At 47.1% G+C, this 17,401-nt stretch overlaps 1 protein-coding gene across 1 annotated transcript in view; it reads right to left on the bottom strand.

Moving 5' to 3' along the window:
* Positions 1 to 12,141, bottom strand: part of LOC141107508 (major histocompatibility complex class I-related gene protein-like) — a 98,938-nt gene extending 86,797 nt beyond the window's left edge. Inside the window, exon 1 of the mRNA XM_073598280.1 lies at positions 12,003 to 12,141. Within this exon, the coding sequence (XP_073454381.1) occupies positions 12,003 to 12,072 (70 nt within the window). The 5' untranslated portion in view covers positions 12,073 to 12,141. The remainder of the gene's footprint in view (positions 1 to 12,002) is intronic.
* Positions 12,142 to 17,401: the final 5,260 nt, after the last annotated feature.

Genomic DNA, 17,401 nt, shown 5'->3' with positions numbered 1-17,401 from the left:
ACACTGACCTACATGACATACCTGAAAGGTACTAACCTACCTGACATACACTGACCTACCTGACATACACTGACCTACATGACATGCACTGACAGAAACACAGAGAGAGAGTGACACATTTTTTTTTTAAATCTTCGTTCTGTCCCACTCCCAGTCACAGCCACCATGGCCATTATTCAGCGTGACTCTGGAGGTTGAGGGAGAAGGAGGTGTCACCGCGCCGGTGTTCTCTTGATCTCCTTCTGCTTTCCTCAGGCCAGGCGGCATATCACTCCGCCTGTCAGTCAGTGCAGTGGGCGGCGCTGCAACGGCCGAATCACACAGGTAAATTGCGTCTGCCACCGCTACTGTCTAACCTATTTTCTCTCCCTTTCTCTTCACTGCGGGATAGGGTTGCCCCCTTTTCTTTAAGCCAAACCTGTACACTTTAGAGGTGCATGGCAAAAAATTTTGGAAAAAAAGCTGCATGCCAAATATTAGCACAACACATTTTGGAATGGATTTACACCTCTATTCATACATTATTATATGCGTATGGCGACTGCACAGTATATGTTTAAATAAGATTGGAGTGTATTAATACTTTATCCTTTGCGTTTTCCACCATCATTCACAATTCTTTTTTCACATTTAAATTAATATACACTATAGGATTGTAAAGACCTGGGACACCTTTGGGTGCACTAAGGAGAGCAATAATGCAGGATGCTTTATTGGTGAGTGTTACCCCCCATAATACAGGGGTCAGTGTTATCCCTCTATAATTTAGGGGCCCCACATAGAGGACCTCCATTAGATCAGAGTCCCCTTATATCAGTGCTCCTCTTAGAGACCCCAAAAAATTAAAATGGAAAAAATGCAGCACAACCTCCCCCTATAATTATATTCATATATGAAAAAATAGTTGTAAATGATGGTGGATAATCCAAGTACTAATACACTCCAATCTTATTTAAACATATACTGTGCAATCTCCACAAACATATAACAATGTATGAATAGAGATGTAAACCTCCAATATATTCCAAAATGTGCTAATATCCAATTTACTTTTTCGGATATTAGCAAAACACATTGAATGGATTTACACCTCTATTCATACAGTATTATATGTGTGTGGCGATTGCACTGTATATGTTTAAATAAGATTGGAGTGTATTAATAGTTGGATTACCCTTGGGGGTTTCCACCATCATTCACAATTATTTGTTCACATTTAAATTAATATAATTATAGGGGGAGGTTGCACTGCATTTTAATTTATTTTTTTGTATAGTTTTTTTCGAGGAGTTTATTTTTATTCTAGGTGTTTTTTTTTTGTTTTTTTTTTAGATCAGAGTCCCCTATTTCTGATCCTCTTTAGAGACAAACCGTCAGTCTCTAAGGGGGGTGCTGATGTAAGGGGACTGTAATATAATGGGTTTCTCTGAGAAGAGGGAGGAGGAGGTAATATAAGGACAAACTGATCTAATGTGGGTGCTGATATAAGGAGAGTTTCCCTTATTTAGTAGAGGTTTCTAGGGAGAGGGGGTGGGGGTGCTGATCTAATGGCGGGTGCTGACTGCTGATCTAATGGGTCACCAGCAGTCAGCACCCCCTCTACATTAGCTCAGAGTCCCCTTATATCAGCACGCCCCTTAGATATCTCTAATAGATCAGTGACCCCTCCCCCCATCAGTGTCCCCTGCCCCTAAAGACCCCCATTAGACTGCCTTACCGTGAGCCGTTTAGAGTTGACAGGGGGTGGGCTGACAGAGAGGGGGGTGCTGACAGGGGGGTGGGCTGACAGAGGAGGGGGGTGCTGACAGGGGGTGGGCTGACAGAGAGGGGGTACTGACTTGGGGGGTGGGCTGACAGGGGGGGGTGCTAACAGGGGGTTTGGCTGACAGAGAGGGGGTGCTGACAGGGGGATGGGCTGACAGAGAGGGGGGTGCTGACAGGGGGTGGGCTGACAGAGAGGGGGGTGCTGACTTGGGGGGTGGGCTGACAGAGGGGGGTGCTGACAGGGGGTTCGGCTGACAGAGAGGGGGGTGCTGACAGGGGGGTGGGCTGACAGAGAGGGAGGTGCTGACAGAGAGGATATGGGCTGACAGAGAGGGAGGTGCTGACAGAGAGGATATGGGCTGACAGAGAGGGGGGTGCTGACAGAGAGGGTATGGGCTGACAGAGAGGGGGGTGCTGACAGAGAGGGTATGGGCTGACAGAGAGGGGGGTGCTGACAGGGGGGTGGGCTGACAGAGAGGGGGATGCTGACAGGGGGGTGGGCTGACAGAGAGGGGGTGCTGACAGGGGGGTGGGCTGACAGAAGGGGGGTGGGCTGACAGAGAGGGGGTGCTGACAGGGGGTGGGCTGACAGAGAGGGGGGTGCTGACTTGGGGGGTGGGCTGACAGAGGGGGGGTGCTAACAGGGGGTTTGGCTGACAGAGAGGGGGTGCTGACAGGGGGGTGGGCTGACAGAGAGGGGGGTGCTGACTTGGGGGGTGGGCTGACAGAGAGGGGGGTGCTGACTTGGGGGGTGGGCTGACAGAGGGGGGTGCTGACAGGGGGTTCGGCTGACAGAGAGGGGGGTGCTGACAGGGGGGTGGGCTGACAGAGAGGGAGGTGCTGACAGAGAGGATATGGGCTGACAGAGAGGGGGGTGCTGACAGAGAGGGGGGTGATGACAGGGGGGTGGGCTGACAGAGAGGGGGATGCTGACAGGGGGGTGGGCTGACAGAGAGGGGGTGCTGACAGGGGGGTGGGCTGACAGAGAGGGGGTGCTGACAGGGGGGTGGGCTGACAGAGAGGGGGGTGCTGACAGGGGGGTGGGCTGACAGAGAGGGGGTGCTGACTGGGGGGTGGGCTGACAGAGAGGGGGGTGCTGACAGAGAGGGGGGTGCTGACTGGGGGGGTGGGCTGACAGAGAGGGGGGTGCTAACAGGGGGGGTGAGCTGACAGAGAGGGGGTGCTGACAGGGGGGTGGGCTGACAGAGAGGGGCGTGCTGACAGAGGGGTGGGCTGACAGAGAGGGGGGTGCTGACTGGGGGGTGGGCTGACAGAGAGGGGGGTGCTGACAGAGAGGGCGGTGCTGACAGAGGGGGGTGCTGACTGGGGGGGTGGGCTGACAGAGAGGGGGGTGCTGACAGGGAGGGTGGGCTGACAGAGAGGGGGTGCTGATAGGGGGTGGGCTGACAGAGAGGGGCGTGCTGACAGAGGGGTGGGCTGACAGAGAGGGTATGGGCTGACAGAGAGGGGGGTGGGCTGACAGAGGTGGGGGTGCTGACAGAGAGGGGGGTGGGCTGACAGAGAGGGGGGGTGCTGACAGAGAGGGGTGCTGACTGGGGGGGTGGGCTGGCAGAGAGGGGGGAGCTGACAGGGGGGGTGGGCTGACAGAGGGTGTGGGCTAACACAGAGGAGTGGGCTGAAAGAGAGGGGGGTGAGCTAACAGAGAGGGGGGTGCTGACAGAAAGGGGCGGGATGACAGAGGGGGGTGGCTTACAGAGAGGGGCACGCTGACAGGCTGGAGGAAGGGCAGATAACAGACCTCAGTAAAGAGGAGACACATCGCGCGCCAGGCAGCGAGGCGGGACTCCGGGCGGCCAAGATCACCCACAGTCCAGCCCAGCCCTGCCTCCACATGTGACCATTTACCACCTCCACCGGGCCAATCACAGACATGTCCGCCGCCTGCACAGCCAGAGCACACACAGAGCGCCCGCTTCCCAGCCCTTGTATGTGACAGAGTGTAACACAGATGTCAGTGGGCACGGGAATCGGGATGCGCCGCTCTCGATCTTGCGGCCGGGGCCACTGGTCACAGGACAGCTGAGGATCATGTCTGTATGCAGCCGCGCTGCATAACTAAGCAGGGAGAAGAGGTGAGCGCTGCGGGGAGGTGAGGGAGGTGGCGGTCCGATGGCTCAGTGCCTGTACATGCCTGCTTGTCTCTCCTCCACCTCCAATGCCGCCCGCCGCAGCCATGACCCGCCAGCTAGTTTCTCCTCCACACCCGCCGCTGAGACTCGGGGCTATGGGCTCCACATTCGGGGCTCCAGCCTCGATAGCCACCCCCTGGTGACGCCTCTGCATGGTAGTATGGCAATTAGACGTTTAAATCATATATGAGGAGGCGACACTGTGCCCGGTGATCTTTGTCTTCTCTCATGTTGTTCAGGTAGAGCTCCGCCTCGTTAAGGTTGCCTACTCCTGCTTTATGTTTTTTGCCTTTTACGCTTTTGAGGTGTTTCACTATTATTTTGTATATTTTCAATGAGGATCTGTGCATGAATTTGATGACAGCTGTACTCCAGTGCTCATGTGCAACATATAGCAGCTTACAAACAGCACAAAACAGCATGGCGTATATGCATGAGAAGCTCTCCCAGCCAGGGTAGCCAGTTAAAACATAAAACAGCAGAGCTCCATAGCGCAGTAAAGTCTTATATAAAAAATTCATTTAAAAATAGCACTTACTGTACATAAAAACAATCAATCACAGATGAGAACCCCACCACAAAATCAAGTGGCCGGAGAACACAATGGCATCACAAGATTGGCTCTGCTAGATGCATTTCCCCAAAAAGGGCATCTTCAGGAATGGAGACTGATCCCAAGACGTCATGTTACAATATAAATATCCAAGCTAAGGACGGAGCAAACTGCTGCTGACCAATACATATCAAAGCAGCACTGGGTACAAAAACATGCCTAAAAATGCCACAAAGAATTTACTAAAGATTGATATTTAGTAAAAATATACAAGAGAAAATAAAAGTTAAAGTGGTTGTAAACCCTCCCTCCTTACTTTTACCTATAGGTAAGCCTAGAATAAGGCTTACCTATAGGTGGTGGAAATATCTCCTAAACGTGTGCCGTCTAGGAGATATTTCACTTGTAGTGTGCCGATGATGTAATTGGCGCATGCGCTGGGAAGAAATGGAACTCCGTGCCGTTTCTTCCCTAGCATGTGCCGTTACTGATGGCTCCTGCGTGCATGCGCAGGAATGACATCACGCGGCTCTGGCCAATCACAGAGCCGGAGTCCACGGCCCCGGAAGGAAGAGGGGCGAGAAGATGGTCACAGCCTTCACAGGGGAAAACGCATGATTCGTTTGCAGGTAAGTGTCACATAATGGGCTAGTATGCGATGCATACTAGCCCATTATGCTTTTAATTTGCAGGGTTTGCAGGGAGCAAAAGAGGAAGCACAACCCATCAGGGTTTACTTCATCTTTAATAGATTAAAACATATTAAATCAAAACTGTCTAAGACAGAAAAATAAAAGCAAATAGGTGCCATCTTCTGGTCAAAAAAGAGATCAGCCATTATTGCTGTTATTTGGGTGTTCCCCAATCCTAAGGTTAAAGTGTTACTAAACCCACAACAGTAAAATCTATATGCAGTAAAGCATGCTTGTTAAACTCACTGTGGAACCTAAGGGGTTAATTGTCTGAATTGTGTAAGAAGGTTATTTGATTCCGTCTTCTCTGATCCTCCCCCTCTTCCATAGTCCCCAACTTATCTGCTGATGGAACAGAACCTTGGGGGCACTCTGCACATGCTCAGTTTGGTGTGTATTGCTAGAGATTTTTTTCTAAGAAGAGTGCATGTGATCAGCACAGGGCCAATTAACCCTGTCCAGACAGAGGGTCAGGGGCCCTGCAGCCTCATAGAACAATCAGGGTAGAATGAAAACCTCCTCCTAAAAGCTTTAACCAGACACTGATAGAAGTCACAAGAGTGCTATATACTGCTGATTAGAAAAGGTATATAGCAGTTTATATTTACTAAAATAATTGCATTTCCATGTTCTGTGTACTGTGAGAGACCAGATAACTATAGTGAATGCAGAGTCCTGGGTTTAGTAACACTTTAAGTGCCCGTGTAGTGCGTCCCACATACTGTAAGTGCCACAGACATTCCAAAAGGTAAATGACTCCTTTGGTGGAACAAGAAATGAATCCTTGTATATTGTATTCCTTTGAGGTGACATTGGAGGAAAAGGAGGACGTGCATACCAGTTTACACTTCCTACATACATTGCATCTCCTGCAAGGGAACAATTCTTTAAGATCCCCAAACATCTCCAAACTGGGAGGTTTACCTACCAATTTGGGTGCAACAACGCTGGAATGAAAGGGATGCTGACTGGACAGAGATGAGTATAAAAACTCTTTTTTTTAAGGAGCTTTTATCTGGATTATTTCTAATCTGACAGCCAGACAACTAGCAATTTCAGACAAAAGTCAGCAATGGCAGCCCCCAAAATTCTCTTACAGGTTTTTTTTTTTAAAAATGCATCCAATTACACCACAAATACAGTGATTCTTAACCATTGTCCATAGCTTGGTATCTGCAAGGCCTACAGACCAATTGCTGTGATGTTCATTCGCTGCCCTGATGCACAGTGAGACAGGGAGACTTGAGTATAAGCCGAGGGGGCGTTTTCAGCACAAAAAAATGTGCTGAAAAACTCAGCTTATACTCGAGTATATACGATATGTGGGATTTAGAAGTCAAGGCACTGATTGTGCGTTTTGTTTTGTTTTGGTATTTATATTGGACTTTCTCTTTGTTTTTGTATAGGAATGATTTAAGAAGGTATTTGGATAATTCTAGAATGCTAAGGCCCCTTTCACACGGGCAGATAATATTCAGCTTTTAGCTGTGGATAGTTCAAGTTATCTACTGCAGCTAAACTCAGACAATGCTTTCCTATGGCCCCATTCACACACTGCATTTAGCAATGGTTTCGTTACATGGGGTTTTGTGCGGCTATAAAAAATAAATTTGACTGCATCCAGGACCAATTTATTGCAGCTATCTGCACATAACCGCAGGTAATCGCAGTGTACTATTTCACCTGTGGATAGCAGCGGTAACAAGGAAATAATAACAACAGGAAGCACATCAGAAATGGCAAGAATGTTTCAATGCAGCTAAACGCAGCTGCATGTAAATGCAAGTAAGCACAGCTAATCGCAATGTACAACTACAAGTGATCGCTGTGTCTGGAGTCTTGGAATTTCAATATAAGAAAACATGCATCAGAACAGAATAGCCACCCATGTGAAAGATATAGCATACAAAAATATATATATGACTGCGCTTAGGACGCCTGATAGGTCTGCGGCCTCCCCTAATAGAGCTCCCCTATAGGGTCTCCAGGTAAACACCAAATAATAATAAATTGGGGTGAATGGCGCTACCTATTCATGATTCATATCAAGACATGAACAAAGAAAGGAGGGGGGAGCTGAATGCTACACCACTATTGGGTGTGCCACACCTATACCTACTATATATGATCCCACCTCAAATGTAATACCAGTGAGTCAGATATTGGTGTGTCTGTGATCTGTCACTGAGTGTTAGGTTAGCATCCGGTGTAGTAATATGAAAACCCAGACTCAATTATACCACCATTACTACAGAATTAAATAAAATTTAAATAAGATTAAATGAAATATGTGATATATATTGACATTCCATGCCCCACAGACGTATGTGCATATGTGACCTTACAGAAGTGTTCAAACTCTTGGTGCAAGAAAAATATCCTTGGAATCGTAATAACTATGGTATAGTTGCCAACATTGCAAAAAAAATATGTGGGACACTTTTTTGGCTGTAGGCGGAGCCATACAATAATTAGGGGGCGGGGCATTCGTTTGTAGGTGTGGCTTAGCAAGAAAATTAGAAGTGCGGCGCGCAAAGCGCACTGTGGTGAAAAATGGGCGTGGCTTACGTAAAAAGTGGGCGTGGCCTAAATGGGCATGGCTCAATAGGGTGTGGTTAGAGTCTGAGATGAATGAGGGATGGAGAGGGAAAGGGGGAGAGGGGGAAAGGGGGGAGGGGGGGGAGAGGGGGAAAGGGGGAGAGGGGGAAAAGGGGGAGGGGGGAAAAGGGGGAGAGGGGAATGACGGGACAGCAGCCCCAGATCCTACACAATAGACATATGTGTATTCTAGAAAGTTTAACAATCAGCAGATAAAGATACTCCAAAGCCTGGTGTTAGCTCTTCAATCATCCCGGCACCATGGTTGTTATGGTGTCAGGATGATTGAAGCGCATTATTTCTATTATTACATTGTAATATAAAATTAAATCATTCAACTCACCATAATGCCGAATCAGTGGGATCCCTGAGCATGTCACTAGCCACATCGCCTGCCACCAGCAGAGTCTGTCCTTGCATCAGGTGCCCCCGGGAGAGTCTGTCCTTGCATCAGGTGCTCCCGGCAGAGTCTGTCCTTGCATCAGGTGCCACAGGCAGAGTCTGCATAGACCCCCTCAGTGCAGACCCCCTCCATCAGTGCAGACCCCCTCCATCAGTGCAGACCCCCTCCATCAGTGCAGATCCCCTCCATCAGTGCAGATACCCTCCATCAGTGCAGACCCCCTCCATCAGTGCAGACCCCCTCAGTGCAGAACCCCTCCATCAGTGCAGACCCCCCTCAGTGCAGCCCCCCCTCTATTAGTGCAGCCCCCCTCAGTGCAGCCCCCCTATTAGTGCAGACCCCCCTCAGTGCAGCCCCCCCTCTATTAGAGCAGACCCCCCCTCTATTAGTGCAGACCCCCCTCAATTAGTGCAGCACCCCCTCTATTAGTGCAAACCCCCCCTCAGTGCAGCCCCCCCTCTATTAGTGCAGCCCCCCCTCGATTAGTGCAGCCCCCCTCAGTGCAGCCTCCCTCTATTAATGCAGACCCCCCCTCAGTGCAGCCCCCCCTCTATTAGTGCAGACCCCCCTCAGTGCAGCCCCCCCCCACTCAGTGCAGGAGCAGCCGGCTGGTGTTCTGCCAAGAAAGTTCCCCTCGGCAAGTAAGGACCCCCTGTACTGCGCAGGCACAGCGCTTGCGCAGTACGGGGCTGGGGAACTTTTCAGCTAGACAAGGCGACGGCAGCGCCATGTCTTCTGCTTCAGTGGAGAGGGGAGGGGCCGTGCAGCTAAAGAAGCCGCTTCATTGGCTGCACGGATCGAGCCCCCTTCCTCTCTCCATTGACTTACTCAACACTAGGGGGAAGATCGAGTGGCGGCGCCGGCCGCCATTTTGCTGGAGCCAGCTGCTCAAAAAAGAAAAAAAACAGCATTCCCGATTTTCCTTAGGGAAAATCCCGATTCGGGACAGCCTCCAATCGGGACGAGGGTCCCAAAATCGGGATTGTCCTGGGAAAATTGGGACTGTTGGCAACTATGCTATGGTGGCGAATTGACTGCAACGGTTACATCTATATGCGCATTACCCCTTTGGGGGGAGTGGATTCGGTGAGTGGGGACCCTTGAGGGGGAGCACAAAGTCACCAGAGGATACTGTGAGCACTCAAGTCACCATCTGATCTTTGTCACATTGTTTGAAGAATACTATAAGCACATTATATGGACTGCTATTTGCACATTTATATATGAACTTTCCTTTTACCTGTCACGGAAGTATAGTGTGTCCGCTTAATGCGGTCTCATCGGCACACCCGCGATCCGCGGAGCACTTTTCGGCCTCAGCCATAGGAAAGGCCGCGGCTTCGGCCTAGCTCCGGAGCCGGCGGCCATCTTAGTACACCCGGAAGCGGCCGCTGTCTCTAGGGTGACCACATTTCTAAACTGCCATTCAGGGACACCCCCCCCCCCAAAAAAAGATGATTTTTGACATTTTTTTTGCTGATTTTTGGGGCAGGGGCGTATGAAAAAAGATTGTGGTGAACAGTGGACATGTCTTAAATTACGCTAAATATTGGCTTAAAGGGGGTGTGGTGAACAAGGGGTGTAGCCACATTGTGTTAACCGTGGAAGGGGCCTACATTTAAAACCCACCCTACCTTACAACAATCCTTTCTATCCACTGCACCCTTCCATTGACAGTTTAAAGTAGCCCATCCTACATATAGCAACCCACACTATCAACACCACACCAAAGTGGCCCATTCTATCTCAACACTTCAAATCAATCCATCATATCTAAGGCACCCCAAAGTGGACCACCCTAACCACAGCACCCCAAAGAACCCCACACCAGCGGGATGCACAGGGGGAGGCAGTGGGGTGGAGGGGGGGGCTGCAGAGTGGTCAGGGGGGGCGCAGAGTAGTCAACCATCCTGGTTGGCCGTCATATGACGTCCTGGGCTTCCCGGCTGTCTAGGGGGCACGCGCGCGCCGCCACGTTGCTCGGGACCCGGTGCGCGTGCCCGGCAGCCGCGATGTCCGCCGGGCACCCACGATTGCCCGTTAACCGAGCAGGACCGTGGATCTGTGTGTGTAAACACACAGATCCATGTCCTGTCAGGTGAGAGGAGACCGATTTGTGTTCCCAGTACAGAGGAACACCGATTGTCTCCTCCCCTTGTGAGTCCCTGCCCCCTACAGTTATAATCACTCCCCTAGAAAACACATTTAACCCCTCATCTCCCCCTAGTGGTTAACCCCTTCCCTGCCTGTCACATTTATACAGTAATCAATGCAATTTTATAGCATTGATCGCTGTATAAATGTGAATGGTCCCAAAAATGTGTCAAAAGTGTCCGATGTGTCCACCATAATGTCGCAGTCATGAAAACAAAAATCGCAGATCGCCGCCATTGCTAGTAAAAAAAAAAAAATATATATATATTTTTTTTTAAATGCCATAAATCTATCCCGTATTTTGTAGACGCTATAACTTTTGCGCAAACCAATCAATATACGCTTATTGCGATTTTTTTTGATCAAAAATATGTAGAAGAATATATATTGGCCTAAACTGAGGAAAAAATTAGTTTTTTTTTTTTTTTTTTAATTGGGATATTTATTATAGCAAAAAGTAAAAAATTTTGTGTTTTTTTCAAAATTGTCGCTCTTCTTTTGTTTATAGCGCAAAAAATAAAAACTGCAGAGGTGATCAAATACCACCAAAAGAAAGCTCTATTTGTGGGGAAAAAAGTATGTCAATTTTGTTTGGGTACAACGTCGCACGACCGCGCAATTGTCGTTTAAAGTGCAACAGCACTGAAAACTAAAAATTGGCCTGGGAAGGAAGGGGGTGAAAATGCCCGGTATTGAACCGGTTAAATATGCTTCTCTCTCATCTCCCTGAGCTGGAGAATTCACTATCAGAAAAACATTAACCTTTGAGTGAAAAAATAAGTAAGATAATATATGCTACAAAGGTAACTCATTTAGTAACTATAGGGAATGTATAGTACAGAATGGAGATCTGTCTGTTTACATTGAGAGACCTCCATTCTGTCTCTCTCAGGAGCGATCGCGGACATCGTGGCCGCCGGGCTCGTAGTGCTCTTAACGTGGCGAATGTATAGCTACGACAGTTCACCCAGGGGAGCCAATCTGCCGCAGTATAACTGCAGCGGCTGGTCCTTAACTGGTTAATAAAAAGGGTAAAATAAAACTGCAATGCATATTACTTTTGTGTGACATACAGCAGCAGTAGGATCCTATAAGTTCTACCTGTTCAGACAAATTATTTATTGGGGAATATGACACAGAAGTCATCAGCTAAAATGTATAGTAATATTTTTGATTGATTACTCCTTTTCTATACATTATATGGGTCGTATTCGAATACTTTTAGGCCCAGTTCACACCATAGAAATGCAGTCCAGATGTGTTCCAGATGCTTTTCTGCATGCGCGTTTATGATGCATTCCAGATGCATTTTTGATGCAGTCCAGTACTTATTTCCCCCCTTCTTTTCTCTTAACCATAAATAAGGACATGTGTGTTTCGGGTGCGTTTGGATGCATTCCAGTGTGTTTTTGATGCATTTTACAGCGTTCCAGTACAGTCCAATGCAGGAAAAATGCAACATGTTCTACAATTTTTTCTGGAACTGGAATGCACTGGAACTGCAAGCACTGGTGTGAACTATGCCATTGAAAACCATATAACCTACTTTCCTACTATGTGTTTTTAATGCAGAAAAAAAACGCACTGGACTGCATGTGGTGTGAACTGGCCCTTATTGCATAATTAGAAACTTTTTGTTAATGTTACTGAGAACCATTGCTTTAATACAATATAAAAGTGTTACCTACCAGTATGAATTTCTAAGACAAGCATAGAGTAGATGAGAATGTAAACTTCCAGATGATTCAAGAGATACATTTAGCAGAGGAGTGGGTGCAGCAGTGTGCTCAGTGAACATCATGGCTTGAAAAGAGAAAGTAATCCTGTAGTAGTACGTGTTTATAGTCTGGTATGGGCTGGCTTCTTTCACCCTCCCCCATCCAGATTGCATAACCCTATATATATATATATATATATATATATATAGAACTGTATATAGCCTCTAACACACAAAGAAAGCCTTCAACCATATAGTTGTGAAAGAGTGTTTTTTTTAAATTGGGCTATTAGGCCTGTCCACATGTTCAAGATCCAAAGCTGGTATTTATTGATGGCGTTTCCTTAACCACTTCCTGCCCAACAATGTCATACACACACCCAATGCATATACAAAGCCCTGAATGCGTGTATGCTGATGCGTATGGTGCCAGTAACTTCAGTCCTTTTGAAGAAAAGATAAGATACCAAATCTTATTGTAGCACTAACTCTCGGTGGAGCTGCTGGTTTAAGCGGGCTGTTACCTTCACTCTCGATACCTCTGTTTCACCAGCACCGGGTCTACGGTTCCGTTGAGTTCACCTCTGGACGATATAAGCACCAACACTTGAGTACGTTTTCAATGCTTTATTTAACCAAGTAATGAAGGAAGTAGCAGGAAAGAGGCAGGAGGAAAACTGCAGGGAAGCTCAAATACCTTTCTTTAGGTTTCTTTAGAACATCCTCTAAAGTTGAATACTGTAATTGAATGCAATCCCTGTTTGTGGGACACGATCTTTGCTCGCCTGGATAGGCCTCTCTCACTTGCCTAGCAGCCAGTACGTAGCACGAACAAAAGTCTCTGCCACAGACTTGCTTGAAATAAACCCGTACGATCCTCTGCCACAGGATGTATTGGTTCACGATGAATGTCAGACACAGTACTTGGACCTCTAAGCCAACCCGGCAGTACCATGTAATAAGACTACTTCAGGATACGTCCTCCAACCGAGTCACCAGGCCCCTCTCCAGGCCAGCACTCTGCATGATCCTTCCATGACGGGTCCTCCCCTGGGATCTCCTCGGTTGTCCAGCTTCTTCACTCTGGATAGACAGCTCAGGACCATTCCTCGGCTGCTGTGGTAGGCCCCAGACAGGCTTCTGGGCCCACCCACGCACCGCAGCGACGCGGGCCTCCGGAATGGAGGACCACGAGGTGGTGCTCTAACACATACCTGTCAGCCAGGAGGGCCAGCAGGTGGCTGAAAATGAACCCCTAAACATGGCGTCTGTCCCATAAATACCCTCTCCCAGAATGCAACTCGGAGGACCACCTCCACCGAGTTGTCTCCAGGACAGAGGAGCACTTATACACTTTAACATGTTGCTTTTCCAACACCCACCGATGGTGACAACGACACCCACCGGCACAATGTGGAACCACACGCAACGTCAGCCAAGCTGGAGCAGAGGCAAATCTAACTTCCTATAACGAGCAATTCACTAAATTTACCTATCAGATGGTAGATCACAAGTCTACCAGCGCTACATTATCTTTTCACAGAAATATTCAGCTAGCCACTTTCATCGGTGCACTTAATGTCAGGGACTGGTGCGACCAGAAATGTGTGGACTGCAATAGAGTGAACCAAACGCATGTAAAGTATAAATATGGATTTATTAAAAGTTAAGTAAATAAACAAAAGTAAATGCACCTCCAATATGCCAAACAGTAAACAAACCAGCATCCAACCACAGTGACACACAACAAATGAATACCAAAACTAAATGTATATACAGATGTGGAATACAAACGTAACCGTAACAAGCCATACACGGGAGATCAAGCAGGTAGAGCTGGGAGCAAGACAGGACAGGGAGCGGGCAACAGGAGATAGAGAGAGCAGACAGATGGGATCAGGCTGCAGGGCAGGGGTCCACAAACAGATGCAGGGTGGGGGAACACAGGATCCGGGGTTCAGAATACAGGATACAGGAACATAGGTCAGGGCACACGGATAAAATACCAAGGCAAGGTATGCAAGTAATCACCAGGTTTAAATAGACCTCCTGCAATCGTTATCAGGTGATGCCTGATTGCAGGAGATGTCAGCTCCTGACTGACAATACCCACCCGCTGGTGGACACTGGAACTGCAGCCCATAGGTCTGGGAGCCACAGTGCCACCAGCAGGTTAAATCTTTCCTGACACTTAAACTCCTGGATAGCAGGGCCAAACAACACTACTGGTCCAGATTATCAAGTGAAGCAGGCGACCTTAACAAGGGTCTTCCTTAACAAGATGAGAGGAAAATTATGTCTGTATACAGTGTCCCAGAAATTGATAGCCTTATCCTTTACCCCTGTGCTACTACAAGTGTCAGCAAGATGACTATCGTTCCCTACAGATGGGCAAAAATGTCTTCTCACCAAATCCTGCGATCAAGGCCCAAATGAACGTCCTGGAACAGACAGGCTCTCTTGGCAACCCGACTGGTCACCTCACACTGGAACGCTTCACCATTGGTGCAGGTGTTCCTCGATATGCACCTGGGATCCCCTCTCTCAGGCTGGATGTACCGACTGGTGGGGGAGGCCTGAATTGCGCAGAAAGATCATCTGAGAGACAGCACCTCTCCTTCAGGTCTGATCTCTCTCACTGCCTCATTGTGTCTGAAATTCCCTCAGGACACAAAATGGAGTCCTCAGCCCTTTTATGCAGAGCATCAAGGGCTTTGTAGTTCCTCCCTGTATACCAGTCTTTGGGGCCATTTTGTGAGGGAACTGCATGTCCTAAAATCCATTGCAGCTGCTTCCTGCAGCTCAGTACAGTCTCTCTGATTGGCTGCTCTAACTGTACCTTTAATTGCCTTTAATTGGCTTTCTTCCTCCTGCCAATAGGAACATAGGGAGGAACAGTAGCCTGTATGAGTCAGCTCACTTTACATTAAACTCACTCAGTGAAACAGGAAGAAGGAGGGGGGGTGAAAAAAAAACCATGCAGACATGACAGGCAGCTCTCTCCCTCTTGCAGGCTGGAAAGCCTGTGTACATCGCTCTGGCCAGCTTGGCGGGGTCATGGGAGAAATGAGACATCCGTTACACAAGTAACCTGTAAAATTTTGAAAGCATCACCTATGGAGATTTTTAAGTACTGAAGTTTGGCGCCATTCCACGAGTGTGCGCAATTTTAAACCATGTTGGGTATCTATTTACTTGGCGTAATGTCATCTTTCACATTATGCAAAAAACTCAGGCTAACTTTAGTATTAGGTTTTTTTAATTTATGAAACAGTTTTTTGTTTTTTTTTAAATGCGTTTGAAAAATTGCTTCGCAAATACCGTGCGACATGAAAAGTTGCTACAGCCACCATTTTATTCCCTAGGGTGTCTGCTAAAAAAATTAAATAAACATACATAATGTTTGGGGGTTCCGAGTAATTTTCTAGAAAAATTATGATTTTGAGATATGTCAGAATTGGCCTGGGAGGCAAGAGGAAGTAAACTCTGCACTTTGTATCATGCTTTTCATGTCATGTAATATGTAACATTATTTACAATAATTGCCCAGTCTTATTGTATTGTAGAGCTCCAAAGGGATGAAGCTAAGGGGAAAATAATACTGGGAGTATGCTATAGGCCCCCTAACCTGAGGGAGGAAGTGGAGATGGATCTCCTATCACAAATTGGATTAGCAGCAAGGATGGGAAGTGTTATCATAATGGGGGATTTTAATTATCCAGACATAGACTGGGCGGAGGGAACCGCACATTCATTTAAGGCTCGTCAGTTCCTTAATGTCTTGCAGGACAATTTTATGGGTCAGATGGTAGACGCACCAACTAGAAATAAAACATTACTGGATCTACTGATTACCAACAATACAGACCTGATCACGGATGTGGAAATACGGGGCAATTTAGGTAACAGTGATCACAGGTCAATTAGTTTCAGTATAAATCACACAAATAGGAAACATAAAGGGAACACAAAGACACTGAATTTCAAAAGAGCCAACTTCCCTAAACTACAAACCTTGCTAAAAGGCATAAATTGGGATAAAATATTAGGAACAAAGAATACGGAGGAGAGATGGGTTTGCTTTAAGAGCATATTAAATAAGGGCATTAGCCAATGTATCCCATTGGGTAATAAAAGAGCAAACAAAAATCCTGGATGGCTTAACTCCAATGTAAAAATACATATAAAAGCAAGGGAGAAGGCCTTCAAAAAATACAGGGTTGAGGGATCATCCTCAGCATTCAGACTTTATAAAGAATGCAACAAGAAATGTGCAACAAAAAATGTGCAAGAAAGGGTGCAATTAGGACAGCTAAGATAGAACATGAAAGACACATAGCGGAGGAGAGCAAAAAAAATCCCAAGAAATTCTTTAAGTATGTAAACAGTAAAAAAAGGAGGACAGACCATATTGGCCCCATAAAGAACGAGGAAGGACATCTGGTTACAAAGGATGGGGAGATGGCGAAGGTATTGAATTTATTCTTCTCAGTCTTCACGAGTGAATCGGGGGGCTTCAGTAACCAAAACTGCAGTGTTTATCCTCATGACACAACACATGAAGCACCTCCATGGTTAACAGAGGACAGAATTAAAATTAGACTTGAGAAACTTAACATTAATAAATCACCGGGACCAGATGGCTTGCATCCGAGGGTACTTAGGGAACTCAGTCAAGTGATTACCAGACCGTTGTTCCTAATTTTTACAGATAGTCTACTGACTGGAATGGTACCAGCTGATTGGAGAAAAGCCAATGTAGCACCAATATTTAAAAAGGGCCCAAAATACATCCCTGGGAATTACAGACCAGTTAGCCTAACATCAATAGTATGTAAACTCTTGGAGGGGATGATAAGGGACTATATACAAGATTTTAGTAATAAGAACGGTATCATTAGCAGTAATCAGCATGGATTCATGAAGAATCATTCTTGCCAAACCAATCTTTTAACCTTCTATGAGGAGGTGAGTTGCCATCTAGATAAAGGAAGGCCCGTAGACGTGGTGTATCTGGATTTTGCAAAAGCATTTGACACAGTTCCCCATAAACGTTTACTGTACAAAATAAGGTCCGTTGGCATGGACCATAGGGTGAGTACATGGATTGAAAACTGGCTACAAGGGCGAGTTCAGAGGTTGGTGATAAATGGGGAGTACTCGGAATGGTCAGGGGTGGGTAGTGGGGTTCCCCAGGGTTCTGTGCTGGGACCAATCCTATTTAATTTGTTCATAAACGATCTGGAGGATGGGATAAACAGTTCAATCTCTGTATTTGCAGACGATACTAAGCTAAGCAGGGCAATAACTTCTCCGCAGGATGTGGAAACCTTGCAAAAAGACCTGAACAAATTAATGGGGTGGGCGTCT

The sequence above is a fragment of the Aquarana catesbeiana genome, linkage group LG09 (assembly GCF_042186555.1).
Source record: "Aquarana catesbeiana isolate 2022-GZ linkage group LG09, ASM4218655v1, whole genome shotgun sequence".
Taxonomy (NCBI): Eukaryota; Metazoa; Chordata; class Amphibia; order Anura; family Ranidae; genus Aquarana; species Aquarana catesbeiana.
The sequence above is the reverse complement of the archived record's forward strand: the minus strand, read 5'-3'. Positions and strand labels throughout refer to the sequence as shown.